We start from the raw sequence: 18653 nt of genomic DNA, 5'->3' as shown, positions 1-18653 counted from the left end.
ATCAGATGGACTTTCAAAGCTGCAAAATATTTTGTTCTCATAGCCCTAGCAACAAAGCCTCCTGGGTTTTGTGGACAGAAAGAAATGAGTATTTTTAGTTTCTATGAGGCATCAGTGGATCTTCAAATATAAATAGGCCAAATGCAGCCTTTAATTCGACATACTTTATAAGCAATTTACAGTATTTTATGTTACCCAGGTTCAGAACTGCAGGACAATCCACTGGGAGGAGTTATTGAAGTGAAAGTATGACATAGCAACATCAGGCAGCATGTCACGATCGGATCGTCTCTTCCAAGTTTTGCTGCTCCTAAGCAATTAAGTGGAAGCTCATTAGGACCAAGGTAACTTCCTGATCCCATATTGCAATACATTTTCTGCTTGTAAGTTACAAAGAAAAACTGCAACTGTGTTAAACCAGAGCCTGATTTACATGAGGAGATGACATCACATTTGCTGTAGTCTGAAGGTACACATGCACTTGTATCAGTCAGTGATTAGTCAGGTTAAGATCTGACCTGCCCTCAAGCCTTTAACGCTGCAGTGCTTCAGTGAAGATGCTGCTATGCTGATAAGAGCGCCTCTCCTGTCAGCATAACTACTGCCTCTCCCGGAGGTGGATTAACTATGTTGACAGGAAAAGCCCCCCTTATCAAAATAGGCTGACCTAAGACCTGGTGTAGACAGCACTACAGCAGGGCCCTGGTATATGTTGGGGTTGTGTTCTTGAAGAGGGAGATGGATACCAAAACGACATATACCGGGGACCTGCTGGTACAGCAGTGGCGTAGGTAGCAGGGGACAGAGAAGTAGGAGCGATCTGTCTGCCTTTCTCCCCCCACTCCAGCTGGCCTTGCAGGGACAGGGGCATAGATGCTCTGGCCAGGGGTTCCCAGAAAAATGGGGTGCCCCATAAAAACATGCACCCCTGCACTCCCACCCACTCCGTCCAGCGCGCCTGCTGGGCAATGGGAATCAGGGGCTTGCACCTTTTCCACACCCCTGAGAGATGTAGTTATACTAATATAAGTTTGTAGCGTAGACCCGGCCTGACTGAGTGCACGATACAGGGTAAGGACAGTGCACCAACCCAGCTATTTCAGCTCTGAGTTTGCTTATGGTACGACACACAGAAGGTCTTTTAAAGTGGTAGTTAGAGAAAAGGCTACACAGAATAAGTGTCTCTAATTGTACAAGACACTAGAAAGACTCCTTCAGAGTCCGACTACTTGTCAACAGGTGGTTCTAGACTGTGTGCTGCATGGATAGGAGCAGCCATAAGCCAACATGTATAAACAGCATCTACTGGGTTTGTAATTTACAAAGCAATTGCTGCATATCTGTCAGTTTTTTTAGATCATGCACATACCAGTTTCCAAAGCTCTGTTACCTGCCCAGTGAGCAACTAAGGAACAACAGTTACCTACAGGAAATTCCTATGGGATTAATATTAGAGAGTTACATGATAAGAAATGGATCAAGGTCTTTGTAGCATACCACAACTTTAAGTCTCTACACAGCTCCACCTTTACCTATTTTCTTTTGCAAAATACAGGCAGCTAGTTACATCTCACGTCCCCTTGTTTCCTATGCTGCTCTTTCGCATTAAGTGTTCCTTTTGCATTGTCCTCCCACTCTCAGCTTTCTACCTGTATTCATGTTGCCCCCTATGCTTGAAACAGTCACTTCCTGGGCAATAGGTAGCCCAGTGCTGTGTGGCAAGCCATTTTTCACAAAGCCTCCTATATGCTGATCTCCTAAGCAAGCTTCTTATGGAGGAAGTAGTTGATATTAGATTGCGAACTCTTCAAGGCAGGTCCTGTCTCAATGTGTCTGTAGAGCACTATGTACACATATAGCACCATACAAACACCCTGACATCAGTCCTGTGCAGACACACATGGGTGGCTAATTGCCTCACTTTATATTACAAATGCAAATGGTTTAAGTCTATAGTGCTGCATTCTTAAGTGTAATTTCTCAGTTCTCTATTATAAGTCTAAAGTCCCATGTCAATCCAAAGACTAAAAATCTACATTACAAATAAACCACAAGAAAAGGCCAGGATTTATGAAACAGACTAAGTTGTCTTTTAAAAGCCATTTCAGTTAAACCAGAGAAGGGGAAAAACTGCAGAAGAGCAGTCAAAACAGCTATGTTTGCAATCTACCCAACAGTGAAAAGAGAACTGAATTGAAGATTTGGGTTTGTTTTTGCAAAGTTTCATCCTAAGAAAATTGTACAGACAAGGAACAAAGGTTAAGTATAATGGTAGTGCCAAGATATTGCACACCCCATTGTAGCAGTTAAATGCTTCCAATACACGTCATAGCAGGCAGCAGGAATCTTAGGATGCAGCTTTATCCAATCCATGCATCTCCGCCACACTCCCTCCTCACTTACCCTGTTAGCTGTCACAGCTAGGTTCTGCAGGTTCTGCAGTAGCCCAATGTCTGCCGGTATGGAAGTCAAGTTATTGTGGCTGAGATCCAAGTACCGCAGCTTCCGGCAATAGAAAAGCTGGGTGGGTATCTTTTCTATCTTGTTACGGTTAAGGTAAAGGCGCTCCAAGTTGGTGAGGTTGCCGATCTGCATGGGGATGTAGGCGATATGGTTGTACCACAGCTTAAGGCAAGTGAGACGGTGTAGGTGCTGGAAGCTGATGATCTCCTCAATGGTCTTGAGGTTATTGTCCTTCAGGTCGATTTCTTGGAGGTTGTGGAGACTAAAGATAGAGTGTGGGATGCGTTCCAGGTCGCAGCGGATCAGCTCCAGCTCTGTCAGGTTGACCATCTTCTTAAGGCTGTTGAGGACGATGAGCTTGGTTCCCTCATTGTTGATAGAGAGCTTCTGGAGGTGCACACCAACATCCGTCACCACTTGCGGCAGCTTGGTGAGGTTGCTCTTTAGCCGAAGCACCTTGAGCCGCTTCAGTTCCCTCAGTCCGTCAATCACAATGTAACGGTTGTTCTCTGCACTCAGGTTCCCTGTCAGGTGGAGCTCCTCCAAGGTCTTCAGGCTATAAATCCACAGAGGGATTTCCTTGATGTCTGTGAACTTAATGTGCAAAGATTTCAGGTTTTCCCTCAAGAAGGCAAGGGCTGGGGCCTCAATTTTGGCAGCTGTGTGGTAGAGCCACAGCTCCTTAAGGCTGGTGAGCTGGGCAATGCTTGGTGGGATAGTGACATCAGGGATGAGCTCCAGCTTCAACACCTCCAACTCAATAAGGTCAAAGACTGTGTCAGGGATGCCACTCAGCATGAAGAGGTGCAGCTCCAGCTTGTCCTGGGAGTTCTTCGTGATCCTCTGGCGCAGCTTCTCCAAGGTCCACTCATTATTGAGGTTCAGCTGCCGCAGCTTGTTCTCACTCACCTCAGACAGAAAGACAGCAAATCGCTTGGAGTAGAGGGGGTCGTACTGGTCGATCAGGTGCAGCATGAAAGCAAAGTCATTCTTGACATCAGGGATGTCACTGTAGCTGCTCTCCTCCCGGATGGACTCAAAGGAGTATTTCTTGAGGGATCGCCTCAGCATCCACCAGAGTGTGTACATGCAGATCAGTCCGTAGAAGATCACCAGGCTAATGTAGAAAGAGGCCAGGATTTTGAAGAGAGTGGCAAGAGGGTGAGCACAGCGGTACATGCGGTAACCGGTCAGGCTCTCGATGTCCACCTTGCAGTCAATGTCAAACGTGATGTTGTTGACATAGTAGACAGTGTAGCAGATGATCAGGATGAACTTGATCACCTTGATGATGGTTTGTCTCATGTAGAGGCGATAGACTATGTCTCCCTCCTCCACGTGTGTGCGGAACTTCTTAACTTTCTCAAAAAGCGCTTTGGCCTGTTCCCCTTCTTTCTTGTCCAAGACGCCCGTCTCAGAGCGATCAACGATCCCTTGCTCAATCCGTGACTTTGTTCTCTGTAGCATGGGGACAGTGGCTTCAACATCCTCACTGACTGTGGAAGATTTCTTGTCCATGGAGCCATTCATCTTCCCAAAGGCAGGCTTGGGATCACTCTCCTCCACCACTGTCTCAGACAGTGCTCTCGTTGTCCAGGGAGAGTCAAAACACTTCAGCAGAATAGACACAAAATGCTCCAGCTTGGAGCTGGTCCGTGGGAACTTGAACCAGAAATTGCTGCAAGCCAAGAAGATCAGAGTGTGTAGCAGCACCAGGTAAGGGAAATACTTGGCAAACCAGTGAAGGCGATTCTCATAGCACACTGCATCCACATAGTTATACTGGTGCCGGTCTAGGTCATATCGGATCCCTGTAGGCCCAGTGTCCTGAGATGGGACAAGACTAGAGTTATAGTAAGTGGGGTCTGGAGTTGCAGCTGTCCAACCTCTGAAAGAGTCATTGCAGGAGTCTTTGGTAACCCATTTGCAGGGCAAGCAGATCATTTTGTCCTGGGTGACCTGAAGCGTCCCTCCAAACACTGCAATCATCAGCATGACTATGGAAATGTAGTCCGTGAAGACATCCCACCATGGTTTCAGGATGCGGTATGCTGGCTGGGTATCAGCAAAATAGCGCAGTTCAGTGACAGGAATCATGGCTCACCTAAAAAGAAGCCACAGGCAGATGTTACTGGAAGAAAACAGTTTGTTTTTAAAGTTTAGACAAGGAAAACAGGGAGATCAGATTATATAAAGACGGTATCTGCTGGCTCAGTCAAAAAAACCCCACACAATTTCAAGTCCAATTTTGAGATAAATAAATGAAGCTCCATAATGAGCAAAAGTAGTTAGCTGCTTAGAGGTCTGTGTGAAGTTAGTAGGTGGTCTTAATTCCTGACAAATTGGTATCCATCATAAGCCACCACAACTGCATCCTTAATTAACAGTCTGAGGGACCAAGGACTCACCTCTAGAGATAGTCTGGCATGTAGAGGCTTGCCCTACTATTGCACTAATTCCATGGCTAAGAAATGCAGTTTCTAGATGGTGAGCCTGCCACCTTTCAGAAGCATTATGTTCACACAAAGCAGGCAGCTACTCGTTCTGAGTGCACGAACATGCTGAAAAATTAGAAAAAAAATCAATTCTGTATGAGTGCTGCTGTCCCACAAGCTTGGAAAGGTGAGTTGTATGAAACTGCATGGAAAATAGAGAACTATTTACCAGGGTTGCCTCACGAAGGAAGTTCACTATCATCTTTGAGAAAACAGAGGAGAGAGAAAACAGGGACAGTGGGAAAGACTGGATGTCATGCCTTTCCCCTCCAGTTAGCAGGACTTTGCACTTTTCTATACACTAACCCCTGCAAGAGAATTGAGTTATTTGTTCTGTGTGGGACGCAGTTACAAGATTCCAATGTATATTTTCTCTACATTTTCTTGTATTGCCATTAACTTGATAAGTGAGGAAGGGAGGAGGATTAACAGAGAATTAAATTAAGTTCTCCAGTCAGCCATTCCTACCTGACAGAACACATCTCCACAGGGTTTAAGCATCACATGGGAACACAAGTTCTGGGAAGCAGAGACATTAGTATGCAGCTTGCACTGTAGTTCAGTGATGTAGAGGGTTTTTGATTGAGTTTTAAGCCTGTAAACCACAAAAAACCCTGAAGATGCCCCGGGACCAGCCTGGGTAATATCAAACTCACTATAATGCCTCTTTGTCCGTCACTCAGGAGCTTTCATTGAGCTCCTAGCATCACGCTCAGTTCTAGGTGTAAGGGGAAAGCAGTGGTACAGCCACAAAATAGCTGGAAACAAGCAAAGATTAGTGCTTTGTCACTCCTGATCTTTCAGCCACTTTGAGGGAAACTAAATAGTAAAGAGATGTGGGAGACAGGGACCCAGCCCCTTCATTCCTCCCCACAGTGAAGGCACCTTTACGAGAAGAATATTTTCTCAGAGGATCTTTATCACAGGTGCCGGGGGGGGGGGGGGGGGGGCACACCAAAAAACAAAACCCAAAAGCCTCCAGTGGCAAGTTGGAAACATTCTCTGGAAATGGAAGCATCCATTTCTGAATTTAAGCTTGCATTTTAGAAGCGTTTTCAACCCAGAGAGCTGCAAAGTAATCCTTCCAAAAGTAAACTGACACAGCACGGTTTTCCTGAGTCTGCAGGTAGAACTCTCTAGTGCCTGGTTTGCAGCTCATCTCTTTCCAGAACAATAAATGGTAAGATGCCAATTTTGATTTGTTGCTGCTTGGGAAAGCTACAAGCAGGAGCTGCAGGCTTTACCAGACCACCTTTGAAGTGCAGATTCTAGGGAAGGTGGTAGAGTAACAGATGACCCCCTTCCCCTCAGGTGGCTTTGGGATGGGAGGGATTGGGCAAAAAGACAATCCCATTTTGTTTCAAGGGCTCTACTCGTTATTGTCATTGTGGTGTGACTCATGTTGCATTTCAGCCTTCTTTCCTGGATTTGATCATCTATTTCGCATCAGAGGTTTGATGTCTAGTAGACAGGCTATGAAAAGCTAGGACATAGCAATCAAGGGCCACCAAAGTTGAATGAGTCCCCCTATTGGAATAAAGATTTCTACCGGTAGGGCCACTGACTTTAAATGGCATTACATGGAAGTGGAGTGGGAGCTAAAGCCTGGAATTTCCCCAGCTGAAGCACATGGGCAAGAGACGGACAGAGTTTTAAAAATGGGGTGCTTTTCTAAGCCAAGTCAGTTCACTGCCTCATGTCTTTAAAAAAAAAAAAAAAAGGTTGGAGGAGAAGGAAGCTGCCTAGCCTAAGGATGCTGACCAAACTCAGGACTCAAGGGAGGGTTGAGATCAGACATAGGGGCTGCATTCAGGACTTATTTTCCAAATGTCTGTAGCTCTATGGCATGCTGTTAAAAGTAATTCCTAAAATTCATAAACCAGTTGGAGAACACTTCAATCTCTCTGGTCACTCAATTACAGACAAAGGTCGCAATATTACAACAAAAAAGACTTCAAAAACAGACCCCAATGAGAGACTGCTGAATTGGAATTAATTTGCAAACTGGATACAATTAACTTAGGCTTGATTAGAGACTGGGAGTGGATGGGTCATTACACAAAGTAAAACTATTTTCCCATGTTTATTTCCCCCTCCCCACTGTTCCTCAGACGTTCCTGTTAACTGCTGGAAATGGCCCACCTTGATTATCACTACAAAATGTTTTCTTCCCCCCCGCTCTCCTACTGGTAATAGCTCATCTTAAGTGATCACTCTCCTTACAGTGTGTATAACACCCATTTTTGCCATGTTCTGTGTGTCCTCCTCACTGTATTTTCCACCGAATGCATCTGATGAAGTGATCTGTAGCTCACGAAAGCTTACGCTCAAATAAATTGGTTAGTCTCTAAGGTGCCGCTAGTACTCTTTCTTTTTGCGAATACACACTAACATGGCTGCTACTCTGAAACTTTGCTAAGCCAGTGTTCTGCGATTTCCTGCCACAATCCCTAAAGGGGTTAACTGAAAAACCAGAGCTCCCACAGCCAGGGGGAGCTCTGTGGGAATTTGTCTAAGCAACTGGGGCTCAGGACAGCTGGAGCACTGGTTTCAGGGTCTAAGGTAACTGGACTGTGGGGTGCCACTGCCCAAGAAGGGTGTCAGACGACATGGGGGTTGCACCTAGGAGGTGAGAGACCCAGAGCTAAGACCAGTGACTAGTCATTACCCAGACCCAGGGGCTGAGAAGCAGATGGGATCCAGCAGCTGGGTACACTCAGACTGGCATCTGCCCAGAGAGGGAAAGTGGGGCAGGTTGTGACAGTTCCAGCAGCAACATTCAGGATATATAGCTAGAGAGGATCTGAGTGTTAATGGCACCAAACAGCCTCTTATCTCATGCACTTAAAGATTGTGGATGTGAACTCCCCAGGCCACTCCAGAATCCATGTGACAGAGCCTTGACAGCCTCAACCTGGGAAGAGTTAATTAAGGATTTAAGGACAGGTTTTAGTTGTCTTATTACAGATGGGGGAGAAGTAAATACCAGTGGCAAGTCTACTGATGCAAGACAAGTGTTCCCTCCCTATACATCTCCAGTTGCAGAAGCTTCTCAGTCTAAGAGCCCAGAAACAGGGGCACTCACACCATTGTGAGCTCTGCTGATGGAGGCTAAGGGAAGTAGTATAGTGATCTCTAGAAAGTTAGTTTAATTCACGTTTAAAGTCAAATTAGTCTTCACTGTGCTTGCACACTCACAGCTGGCTTGGACCCACTAGATGTCTGGTCCTTCACTTATCAGAAACAAAGGTCAGAAACCTTTTAGCTGTTGGAGTATATATGCAAGGCAGGCTGTGGAAACAGCATACATTGAGGGGAAAATAATCTTACAAGGGTAATCTGCCTCGAAGCTGCTTTTTTGTTTTAATTCTTAATAGTACTGCAGCATTCCCCTTGTCCCCCCAGTAACCTTTTCCAAAGGAACAGACTATTTCTTTGACAGCTCCACATGTATTTTGGTTGCTGCTATTGCTCACTCAATGCCACCTCACAGATTGTTTCCAGGATGTGCAGCTCTCCTGCTTCTACTAGGGTAGGGGAAAGGCTGCAGACTACATCCTCACTCAAGTGTAAGCACACAACAAGACTAACGATCCACATGCCAGCCCACCCCATAAATCTACTCCCTCGTAGGGTCCCTACATCACCATCAGCCTCCAAATTTAGATGAAAGAGCACCTTTTGCTATGGAGTCTTTTTAGCCCTCACAAATTTATCTGGATGTGGTGTCCTGTTCCACCATATTCACCTCTCTAACCAATCGGCTCTGGAAACATTTTATTTCCTTTACTAAACATTGTATTTACAATAATCATTCTAAATCTTTTAGTAACAACTTACAGTGCACCAGCCTATGATGTGTAAAAGATTCACAGAGCCGTATGGACAGTGCTACACAGGCTACTATGACAGGGGTTACAGCACAGATGGATTTTCCCAACTGGTTTGCCATACCACAGGGATCACTGCAGACACAAGTGTCACCAAATGCCATTGCCATCTCTTATCCAGAGAAACACAGCAAGGCATTTATCATGGAGCACAAGAGCTGGGATGCCCTGGGCATGACTACCACACATGGAAAGTAGAATCAGTCAATATCAACAACAAAAACCCACAACACACTGCACATCTGATGCTCTGGGTGTCTCAGGCCCTACAAAGCAGCACGTAGCTAGCCTTGATTCAAGCTGACTGTGTTCCTTGGATGATGTGCCAGCTTATCTCACTAGTTTGCTGAACACCTTATCTGACCCTTCACTTGACCAGACTCACTCCCTGGTTACAGCTATGTAACCACAAGAAAAACACTGACTACAAAACATGGGCTGGAAACTAGAAGTGAACAGCTGCCCCATAGGATTACTTACCTCCAAGAAGAGAAACAGGGATATAAAGATTGGTATAGACCCAGGCAGAATCAGAGGAAGATACAGGGAAAGGACTTCTTCCTCTTAAGAGTACAGCTCTTCCTGCTGGTGAGCCACAGACCTGTTACAAGAAATCGTCAGAGCACAGCTTCTCTTCCCTTCCTACCGCTTCTTCCCCTCCCCAAAATCTTGAGGACAGCAGCACAAAGCCCCTTTTGTTCAGACACCAGAGTCCAATTAAAAAAAAAAAAAACAACAAAAACTCCTCAGGCCAGAAGCAGGATTGGAGATTTCCCACCACCACATGTTTAGTTGCCCCAGAGTTAAAAGAAAAAAGGAGCTGGAAGCAGCTCCAAGTTTCCAGCCATCTTTCAGAAAAGCTTTCCAAGCAGAAGGATAGCAGCGAGCCTAACTGGAGAAGCCTGAAAACTGGCAGCAGAGGACATCAACTAAGTAACGTAATCCATCCTGTCTCAGAGCACTTCAAAAAGTGAAGGCTGCTTAAAGCAGCAGGAGATAAATAACCACCCCCCACGCTTCCAATTGAGACAAAAATAGACAATTCCCTCAATAACACAAGTTCTTCTGGAGGCTTGTTATCACCCTTCATTCCAGCTAAAATGAGAGGTTTAAAATGGAGCATTTTGAATTAGAGCGACTCCATTCTAAAGAGTTAGTGTTACACCAACAGCCAGGAAGTGTAAAGCATTAACACAGATACTCCATTTTCAAACTCAAGGGTGCAGATCGAAGGCAGCAAGTCAGCCTTCTGCTTGAAGATCCTGGGTTTTCCCTTTGAGGATGACACCATGTGCCAAATTTGAGCCCAGAATGATATTAAATTAATCCCCTGGACTTTTGTGTTTTACACTGTGGGACTGACAGACCCTTAGCTACAGCAACACAAGCCAGCCAGGTTAAAATGCAGCATTCATCTTCCCAGCCACGTAATCACCATTTCTGAATCACGTAGATTAACTGCCCTTACTAAGCAGTGGCTGCAGACACAGTGTTTGCATTTTTCACAGGAGTCCTACTGCCAAGTGAAGTCCAGATGCTGATAGCCAGATGGGTAGATTCTCATGCAACCTGTCACCGATGGCATGGAACATTCAGCAGTTCCTGAGTTGCTGGTATGGTGGGTAGGAAACAGGCTGACTGAGGAGTTGCATTTCCCTGTAGGACTCCTGGGCAGGAGAGGAATAATCCCAATCCAGTCCCAGAGAGTATTTGCCTAAGTGTTTCAGCAGGACAGTTACCCTCCAGAGGGAGCACTGGCAGCAAGTTCTTGCTCCAGCAGCATGTGACTCATGGTTGACTCAGCACACAAGCAAGCCTGCCCTGACAAGTACAAGGAAGAACATCCGCAGGAGAACAGAGAAAATTCAGGTTGGAGCTTTGATCACGACCTGATTTATGCCTTTCAGTGGCATTCCACCCCATCCGGGAAGGAAGTGAGCCATGGAATTTGGCGTTAAGAGTGCAGTCCACACTGGAGCAACAATCCTAATATCAGCATGATGCAGAGCTGCACAAACAAGGGTGATTTCCGACGACTTACCAGAATGATGCAAGCCAAAAAGAGACAAGCGCTAGACTGTGTGAGCTTATGAATTATAAATATACAAATCAGTGACTGAAGCAGGCTATCCAGAGCTAGTCTTTTCTTTTAGCTATGGGGATTACAAGTGCTTCAAGGGCAGTGGAATTTTTCAACCATCTTATTCCAGCAGGGTACTATGGATGCTTATGCAGAGAAATGATCTCTGCATTACTTTGAGGCTTTCAAGCACCACAGAGAAGTTTAAATATAAACCTCTCAGTTTAAACCCCATGATGTAACAAATTCAGAGTAAGATTCACAAGGTTTATCATCTCCATCCTCCATATAAGTCATACACCCAAGAAGCAGGCAGGGGAACCTTGGACTGGTGTAGTGTCAACCAACGTTCAAATGCACCAAGCAAAGTTGTGATTTGTGCTGTTCAGATACCTAGACAGCCCTTAAGTCTCCTTTTCCTGACCACTCGGAATAACTGAATGAAGAGGACTGACTGGCACTTTGTGACTAGCTTCTAGGTAAAGGACAGGATCACTAAATTGGAATAGGAAGCCTCAAGTATCAAACTTTGAGATGGCATCTCCCCAAGCAGTCATTGAATGAGACTATTCAGATCTCATAGTTCGACCACGGAGGAGATGAATGCAATGAGAAGGAAAGCAAGACTGCAACAGATTTTTAAACTATAAGCAGAGAAAACAAGCAAAAATCTCTTGGTTGATAGATAACATGACCAGAGATCCACTCAGGATGGATAACCAGTGGTAAACTCAAGAAAGGCTGCTACAACGGGCATGGACAGAGAAATGCAGTGGGAAGAGAAATAAGACACCAGCTATCCTGTGATATGTAACCTCAGTCTTTCAAAAAAGGAGGAGGAATAATCATATCACCACTTATTTGTCCTACAGGTCTTGCATTCAGGATATGGGTGTTCCAGAACAGAGATTCCAAGTATTCTAAATCCAGCAATTGACACATCACGTTCTGATCACCAAACCTGTTCTCATTAGTGAGAAACTATCAGAGTTCTGAACTGCCCCACATGGATCACCCAGAAGCCAATGAGGACAAAAGTGTAAAAGAGAGCATCTTACCAAGGCCAGTATCAATGCCTTGCTGTGCACAGAGCCTGGGTCTTGAGGAAAAGCAACTAGCACAGGGGCGGGCAAACTTTTTGGCCTGAGGGCCACATCAAGTTTCCAAAATTTTATGGAGAGCCAGTTAGGGGACGCTGTGCCTCCCCAAACAGTCAGGTGTGGCGCGACCCCCAACCCCATCCAACCTCCCCGCTTCTCGACCCTTGATGGCCCCCCTGGGACTCCTGCCCCATCCACCACCCCCTGCTCCCTGTCCCCTGACCCCCCCTGGACCCCCCCACCGGCCCATCCAACCCCTCCTCTCATTCCTGACTGCCCCCCCCAGGACCCCTGCCCCATCCAATCACCCCTTTTCCCAGTCCCCTAACTGCCCCCGGAACCCCTGCCCCTGACTGCCCCCCCACCCCATCCAACCCCCCCCCCTTCCTTCCTGACTGCCCCCCCAGGACCCCTGCCCCCATTCAACCCCCCCTGTTCCCTGCCCTCTGACCACCCCGACTCCTGTCCACCACCCTGAACTCCCCTGCCCTCTATCCAACCCCCGCTGCTCCCTTACTGTGCTGCCTGGAGCACTGGCGACTGGCGGTGCTATAGCCACGCTGCCCAGAGTGCCAGGTCAGGCTGCAGCTGTGCTGCCCAGAACATTGCACTGGCGGTGTGGCTGCGGGGGAGGGGGAACAGCAGGGGAGGGGCTGGGGGCTAGCCTCCCAGGCCAGGAGCTCAGGGGCTGGGCAGGAGGGTCGCGCAGGCCGGATGAGGCCTGAGGGCTGTAGTTTGCCCATCTCTGAACTAGCACTACCTGCAATATGTAAAGTTAATTTTGCAGTGAACATTGATGCTCAGTATGTAAGGAATAGGTGCTATTTTTACAACAGGGCAGGCATGGTAGAGTAATTTTTAGTCTCAAACAATTTGATAGCAACAAGAACTAAAAAGGGTTGCACAGCCTAGCTAGCTCAGTTGGATTCTGAGTCACAATACAAACTATACACAAATAGTTTAAAAGTGTCCCGAAAGTTTTTGATAGGCTCTGCCTCCTTCCTATAAAGACAGACTGTCATAACTCTGACTTGATAACAGTTTGTACCTATTAAGCCTGTACTACACGTCAGCTGACTCATTTGGAGAGATGTTATGCAATCAAGAGGCTCACTACATTGCCTCCAGTTACCCATTCTGTAAGGTACTAGTTGAGTTGGTGGTCTGCATCTGCCCCACGGTTAAAAAAAACACCAAACAAAAAATGCTACTTATGTACAACTTCTATAAACTTTACTACCTATACTGCAGTGCTCCCTTCGTATCCTTTTCCGAGTCCACCATTTATGCTTGGAACACCTCCCACAAGTGCCAAACCAATTCTCTTCATTCAATGCCCCTTTTAACAAAATCCATCCACAAAGCCCAACAACCCACTGAAGTAGGAGAAGAAAGCTCTGCAGTGCAGTGCTCTGAGATTGGATGACATGCTGGCCACCCAGTAATTTGTTCATCTGAACTATATTGTAATTTACTGGGCAAGGGATCATCTCACAAATTTTTAGTCCATCAAGACCACTGAGTGCTCAATATAATGTTAGAAGGGTTTAGACAGCCCATCATCCAGAACATGGTTATCACACCCTCAGCCTTTAGGAGGATAAATTAAGCAACTGTTTAATGCAGATTATTGGTAACAGTTAAAGATAAGGGTCAAGGACTTTGAGTGTCATGATGGTATTTATGGTTTATTCAGAAAGCAGCTACATGCTTTTTGATAACTAGGGTCAGTGGAACAGATACATCACTTGGGAACTACGCGATTTTGTAGGAGATGCACAGTATCTCTAACAGCTCAGAACATGATCAGCATATGCAGAGGATTTTGCATTTGCTCTCATGCTATCATGGATGAAGAGGACTAGACAGGCAAGGACTCTCAGAGCTAATAGCCGACATTCCCTGACTGACCACAGAGTTTGCTTGCTAAGCTGCATGGAACCATTCATACCAGAGCGGAAAGCATACCATTGCCACAGCAGCCTCAATTCATGCCTCCACATAGAGTGCATTACCAGGAATGGACCAAGAGATGCCTGTATGGTAATGCAGTGGTTCAACACCCTTCTGCCTATAGACATCTACTCCATTAGTCTAAGGATAGGTTCAGGTTCCTATGACTGAGGTGGACACTTAGTTAAACATAGCAACCAAGTTGTAACTTGAATGGTGCTCAGTTCCATTACTCTTTCCATCTTCAAGCAGTGCCTAATGGGTAACAAGCCTATAATCAACCCACTATTACGGTCTCCATCACCATCTGGCCCACACACCATTTCCATTTGGCCTCAGACCAGGCATGTCCCATCTCTGCACTCATATTTTGAAACATCACTTGGACAGTCAACATTCAACTGGTGCCACCAGGAATTTCATATCACTACAACTCCCCACTTAGGAACTAGGCTGTAACCTTACCTTGTGGCTGGGTTCTGCTATCTGCACTTCAATTCTCTGTGCTGGAAGAAGATGATGTCCGTATGTGCTAGATCCTGACAGAGCAGAGAAACACTGCATTCCCCAAGCGCCATGGGAGCAGCTTCCCTGAAATTAAACAAAGTCTTATCAGCAGAGAAAGTACCAGTGTCTAAGAGGCCCCCAGGTTAACTCTGACAAGACCTTGAGAAAGGGTATCTAGTATGTCAGTATTTAAGTGCTTTAAGTGGTCACAGAGATCCAGGAAGAGATCCTCTAAGAAAGCTGGAAATATCAGTGTCAAGTAGAAATTTAGGAGGTGGCAACTTGGCTAGCTATCAGGAAGGATCCTCTCCAAGCTCTATTAGAATATAACAGCAAAAGCAGGTATTACAAGCACGTTTAAGAAAATCCTGGACGTTTACTAGCATCCCACAACCTCTTTCCAGCAGCATGGACTTTGTTCTCTTCATTATAAATATTCTAGGTCACTGCAGTGACAAAACAGAAAAGGAGTTGAGGACTTCAGAGCATGTCCAGCTCAAGAAGAGAGGGCATACAATCCAGGGCTGGAAGAGGCAGGATGGTGAGGAATCAGATTGAAGGAGGAAATGGGGAAGATACTCAAGAATCCAAGGATTATGTCCTGAGGGGTCTCCCTATTTTTATTCCTCACATTTATTTTAAGAAATTCAGTAATATTTTCAGAACATTTCTTGGGGTGCAGGTAAGAAACCTAGTCTGGTTCAGAACAAATCACAGCTCCTCCTATCTCTGGAGTTATTTAATTTTTCTACCTTGAAAAATTCTCTTTTTGTTAAACCAGGCATCTTTGTGGCTGTTAGATATGACTGCACAGACCCCAACTTGGATTCAGACTGAATGAGCATTAATATATTCTCTCCCTTTTTCAGGCACTGTATGATCAAATTAGTATAAATTTGATGGCTCCAGAGCTCCCACGATAATAGGTGTGAAGCAAGCTTGGTCAAACTTGGCTAGAAAGTTCTGCTTCCATTCATGGTAAAACGGTCCTACGGAGCAGTGCTATCCTTAATTGATGGCAAAACCTTGATGTGGAGGCATTGGATGGAGTGAGGAATGACAACTGTGATGCAGCTAATTGACAGCAATAAATTTAAACCATTTGTGGGTCTTCAGCAACAGTTTTGCTTGCCCTGCTTCAGATCTAGAAAAATAAATTAATTTAATTGGATCTATTTACAAACGTATTTGGGCTAGATGCATTGGGAGCTCCAGAACTTTTATTATATTGGAGGAAACTTCCTGGATTTATTTGGCCAGTGATATCCTTTTACAACTGTCTAGCCCAAAAAACTCAGCTAAAGATTGATAATTTCAGAGTTGCTTAGAACAGAGATTGATACACAGCTCTCTGATCCAATGAAATACAATCATATCTAATGTTAAAAAAGCAACTATAGACCTGAGACTACATCTTATTCACAAAAAGACTGTCAAATATGCTGGTCCCTCCATAGGTTAATAGTAATGGGCCTCAAATGCTGACTGCTGTTGGAAGTGTAATTCCCTTGGTGCTACTTTAGTTCATATGTTTTGGGAATGCCCCTATCAAGAATTTGTAGTATGAGGTGGGTCAAAGGATCAATTTGATATTGGATGCTAAATTGGAGCCCTCCCCATTAAGTTTCATTATTCAATATATTCCTGATACCTGGTGGTTATTTGGTAACAAGGCAGCATGGTTCCAATGTACAGCTTTGGTTGCTAAAAAATTAATCCTGCAAAAATGGAATAGTTGATCCCCACCAAACATTGATGCCTGACTCAGTGATATGGCTGCCCTTACTGCTAACAGACAACAGAAATTCTGCAGAAAGGGAATGCCTGGAAAATTCAGAGCCATTTGGGCTGACATTTTTGAGGTCTATCATCTTTAGGGTCTGCATTAGCTATGTTGCTTCCCCTCCCTTCCTTAATCCGAATCATTTTTCTTTATTCTGTGCATTATGATTAATCTGGTATTTTGTTGTAGTTGGAAAAATACGTATGTTATTTAAAAGATAAACAATGCATTTCCTGATCCCAATTCACATAAAGTACAATCATGTATCTATAGCAGGGGTCGGCAACCTATGCCACGCGCGCCAAAGACAGCACGCGAGCCGATTTTTAATGGCACGCTGCTGCCTGCCAGGTTCCAGCCGCTGGCCCCGCTCAGCCTGCTGCCGAACCAGGCTGGCAGCAGGCTGGGCGTGGCCAGGGCCAGGCCCCCGGCAGGCAGCAGCGTGCCATTAAAAATCCTGCCCGCCCCTGCCCGCTCTTCTCCGCCCCAGCGGGGGCAGGGTGAAGAAGCTTGGTCCTGCTGGCGGCTGCTGCTGCAGGGCAGGCAAGTTCCCCTGCCTCTTCCCCCAGCATGCTGGATTCCTGCCCCTCCTCCTCTCCCTCCCTGCCACCAATCAGCTGATGGCCCTTGCCCGGGAGGGGGAGAAGCAGAGCCACTTGCTGCTCTGGGGAGGAGGCAGAGAAGAGGTGGTGACGGGGCCTTGGGGAAGGGGGTTGGAATCAGGGCTTATCTCCTCCAGCCCCCTGCCGTGAGCCGCTCTAGGCAGGGGGCTGAGAGCACCCCCATGACCCTAGCCCACACCCCCTGCCCTGACCCCTGCACTTCCCACACGCTCCCAGCCCTCTGCCCTGACTCCAGCACACCCCCACATACCCAGCCCCCCACACTCCATGCCCTGACTCCTGCACCCTCCTCACAAACCCCCAGCCCTCTGCCAACTCCTCCATCCCCCACATATACCCAGCCCCCCCCGCCCTGACTCCTGCACCCCCCACATTCCCACCCCCACCCTGAGCACCAAATGGGAGCTCCTGCACTACTCACACCAGATGGGAGCTGCCCAGGTAAATACTTCACACCCAAACCTCCTGCCCCGACCCTGAGCCCCCTCCCTCATTCTAGCTCCTGGCCAGATCCTGCAACCCAACCTGCTCCTTCACCCCCAGCCCTGTGCTCCCCCACCCTCAGCTCAGTGCAGAGAGGGAGGAAGAGAATGGGCTAGAACCAGGGAGAAGGTAGGTACCCACTCTATGTTGGCAGGGCTGGGATCCCAGACTGGCAGGGGGCTGAGTGGGGCCGGCATCCGGGACCCGAGACTGGCAGCGGGCTGAGCTGCTCAGTCCACTGCCAGCCCGGGGTCCCGGCCGCCAGCCCCTTGCCAGCCCGGGGTCCCGGCCGCAGGCCCTGCTCAGCCTGCTGCCAGCCAAGGTGAACGGAACCCCATGCTGGCAGCGGGCTGAGCAGGCCAGCGGCATAAGATCAGCATTTTAATTTAATTTTAAAGGAAGCTTCTTAAACATTTTGAAAACCTTGTTTACTTTACATACGACAATAGTTTAGTTATATAATATATAGACAGAGAGACCTTCTAAAAAACATTAATGTATTACTGGCATGCAAAACCTTAAATTAAAGTGAATAAATGAAGACTCAGGACACCACTTCTGAAAGGTTGCCGACCCCTGATCTAGAGTATGTTATTTTAATGTGGGTGTAGACCATGAATGTGGTTGCTCCTACAAAATCATTAAAAGGACTCCTCCAAAGTCTTCACCCCGTAGTTTCTTGCATTTCTTAAGCTTCTCAATTTCAGCTATGACTGGCTACCTCAAATATTTTAAAGTGTTTTACTGACCTCCATTTAGAGCACCTCCTCCCGCAAAAAAGATTAGTATGACCCCAGCATAGTTGGCAGGTGCAGCAACAGGGCACCTTGTTATTGTCATTGAGCTCTCTGCTTTGAGTACACATGATGCGCAGTTCACGCAGCGTCCTACTCTGCTTATTATAAGCTACTATAGCAACCCCACCCCCACCTCCCAATTCTGAGAGCTGGTCTCCACAAAGCAGGTTGGAAAAGCAACGCAGTCAAGCTCTTGATGCCAGTATTGCCAAGAAAGATGTGGAGAACAGACTTCCTTCCCTCACCAAGGGGTCTTTCAAAGCCCAAGCTAAACATTAAGACTAACAGCCACCTATATGTATTTGAATTCTCATTTATTTAACCCTATAAATACAAACAGACTTTCCCAGTTATTTCACTTCCCTTTTCCAGTTTACCATCACCAGTTTACCATAAACTGTAGATTTCACATAAGCCTGACATAGAAACCATATAAACAAGGGGAAAACAAATTAATCAGCAATTTTCGCCCACTAACC

At 46.3% G+C, this 18653-nt stretch overlaps 2 protein-coding genes across 3 annotated transcripts in view; one reads left to right on the top strand and one right to left on the bottom strand.

Annotated features, from left to right (window-relative positions):
• Positions 1-18653, bottom strand: part of LRRC8A (leucine rich repeat containing 8 VRAC subunit A) — a 29374-nt gene that overhangs the window by 9862 nt on the left and 859 nt on the right. For both annotated transcript variants that reach the window (XM_074973418.1, XM_074973417.1), the window contains exons 2-3: positions 14447-14572; positions 2404-4567 (exon numbers count right to left, since the gene is read on the bottom strand). In XM_074973418.1, coding sequence (XP_074829519.1) covers positions 2404-4560 — 2157 coding nt within the window. In that variant the 5' untranslated portion in view covers positions 4561-4567; positions 14447-14572. The remainder of the gene's footprint in view (positions 1-2403; positions 4568-14446; positions 14573-18653) is intronic.
• Positions 200-18653, top strand: part of LOC141999708 (kynurenine--oxoglutarate transaminase 1-like) — a 51864-nt gene continuing 33410 nt past the window's right edge. Inside the window, exon 1 of the mRNA XM_074973407.1 lies at positions 200-344. The gene's annotated coding sequence lies outside the window, so the exon portion shown is untranslated. The remainder of the gene's footprint in view (positions 345-18653) is intronic.

The sequence above is a fragment of the Natator depressus genome, chromosome 16 (genome assembly GCF_965152275.1).
Source record: "Natator depressus isolate rNatDep1 chromosome 16, rNatDep2.hap1, whole genome shotgun sequence".
NCBI lineage: Eukaryota > Metazoa > Chordata > Testudines > Cheloniidae > Natator > Natator depressus.
The sequence above is the reverse complement of the archived record's forward strand: the minus strand, read 5'-3'. Positions and strand labels throughout refer to the sequence as shown.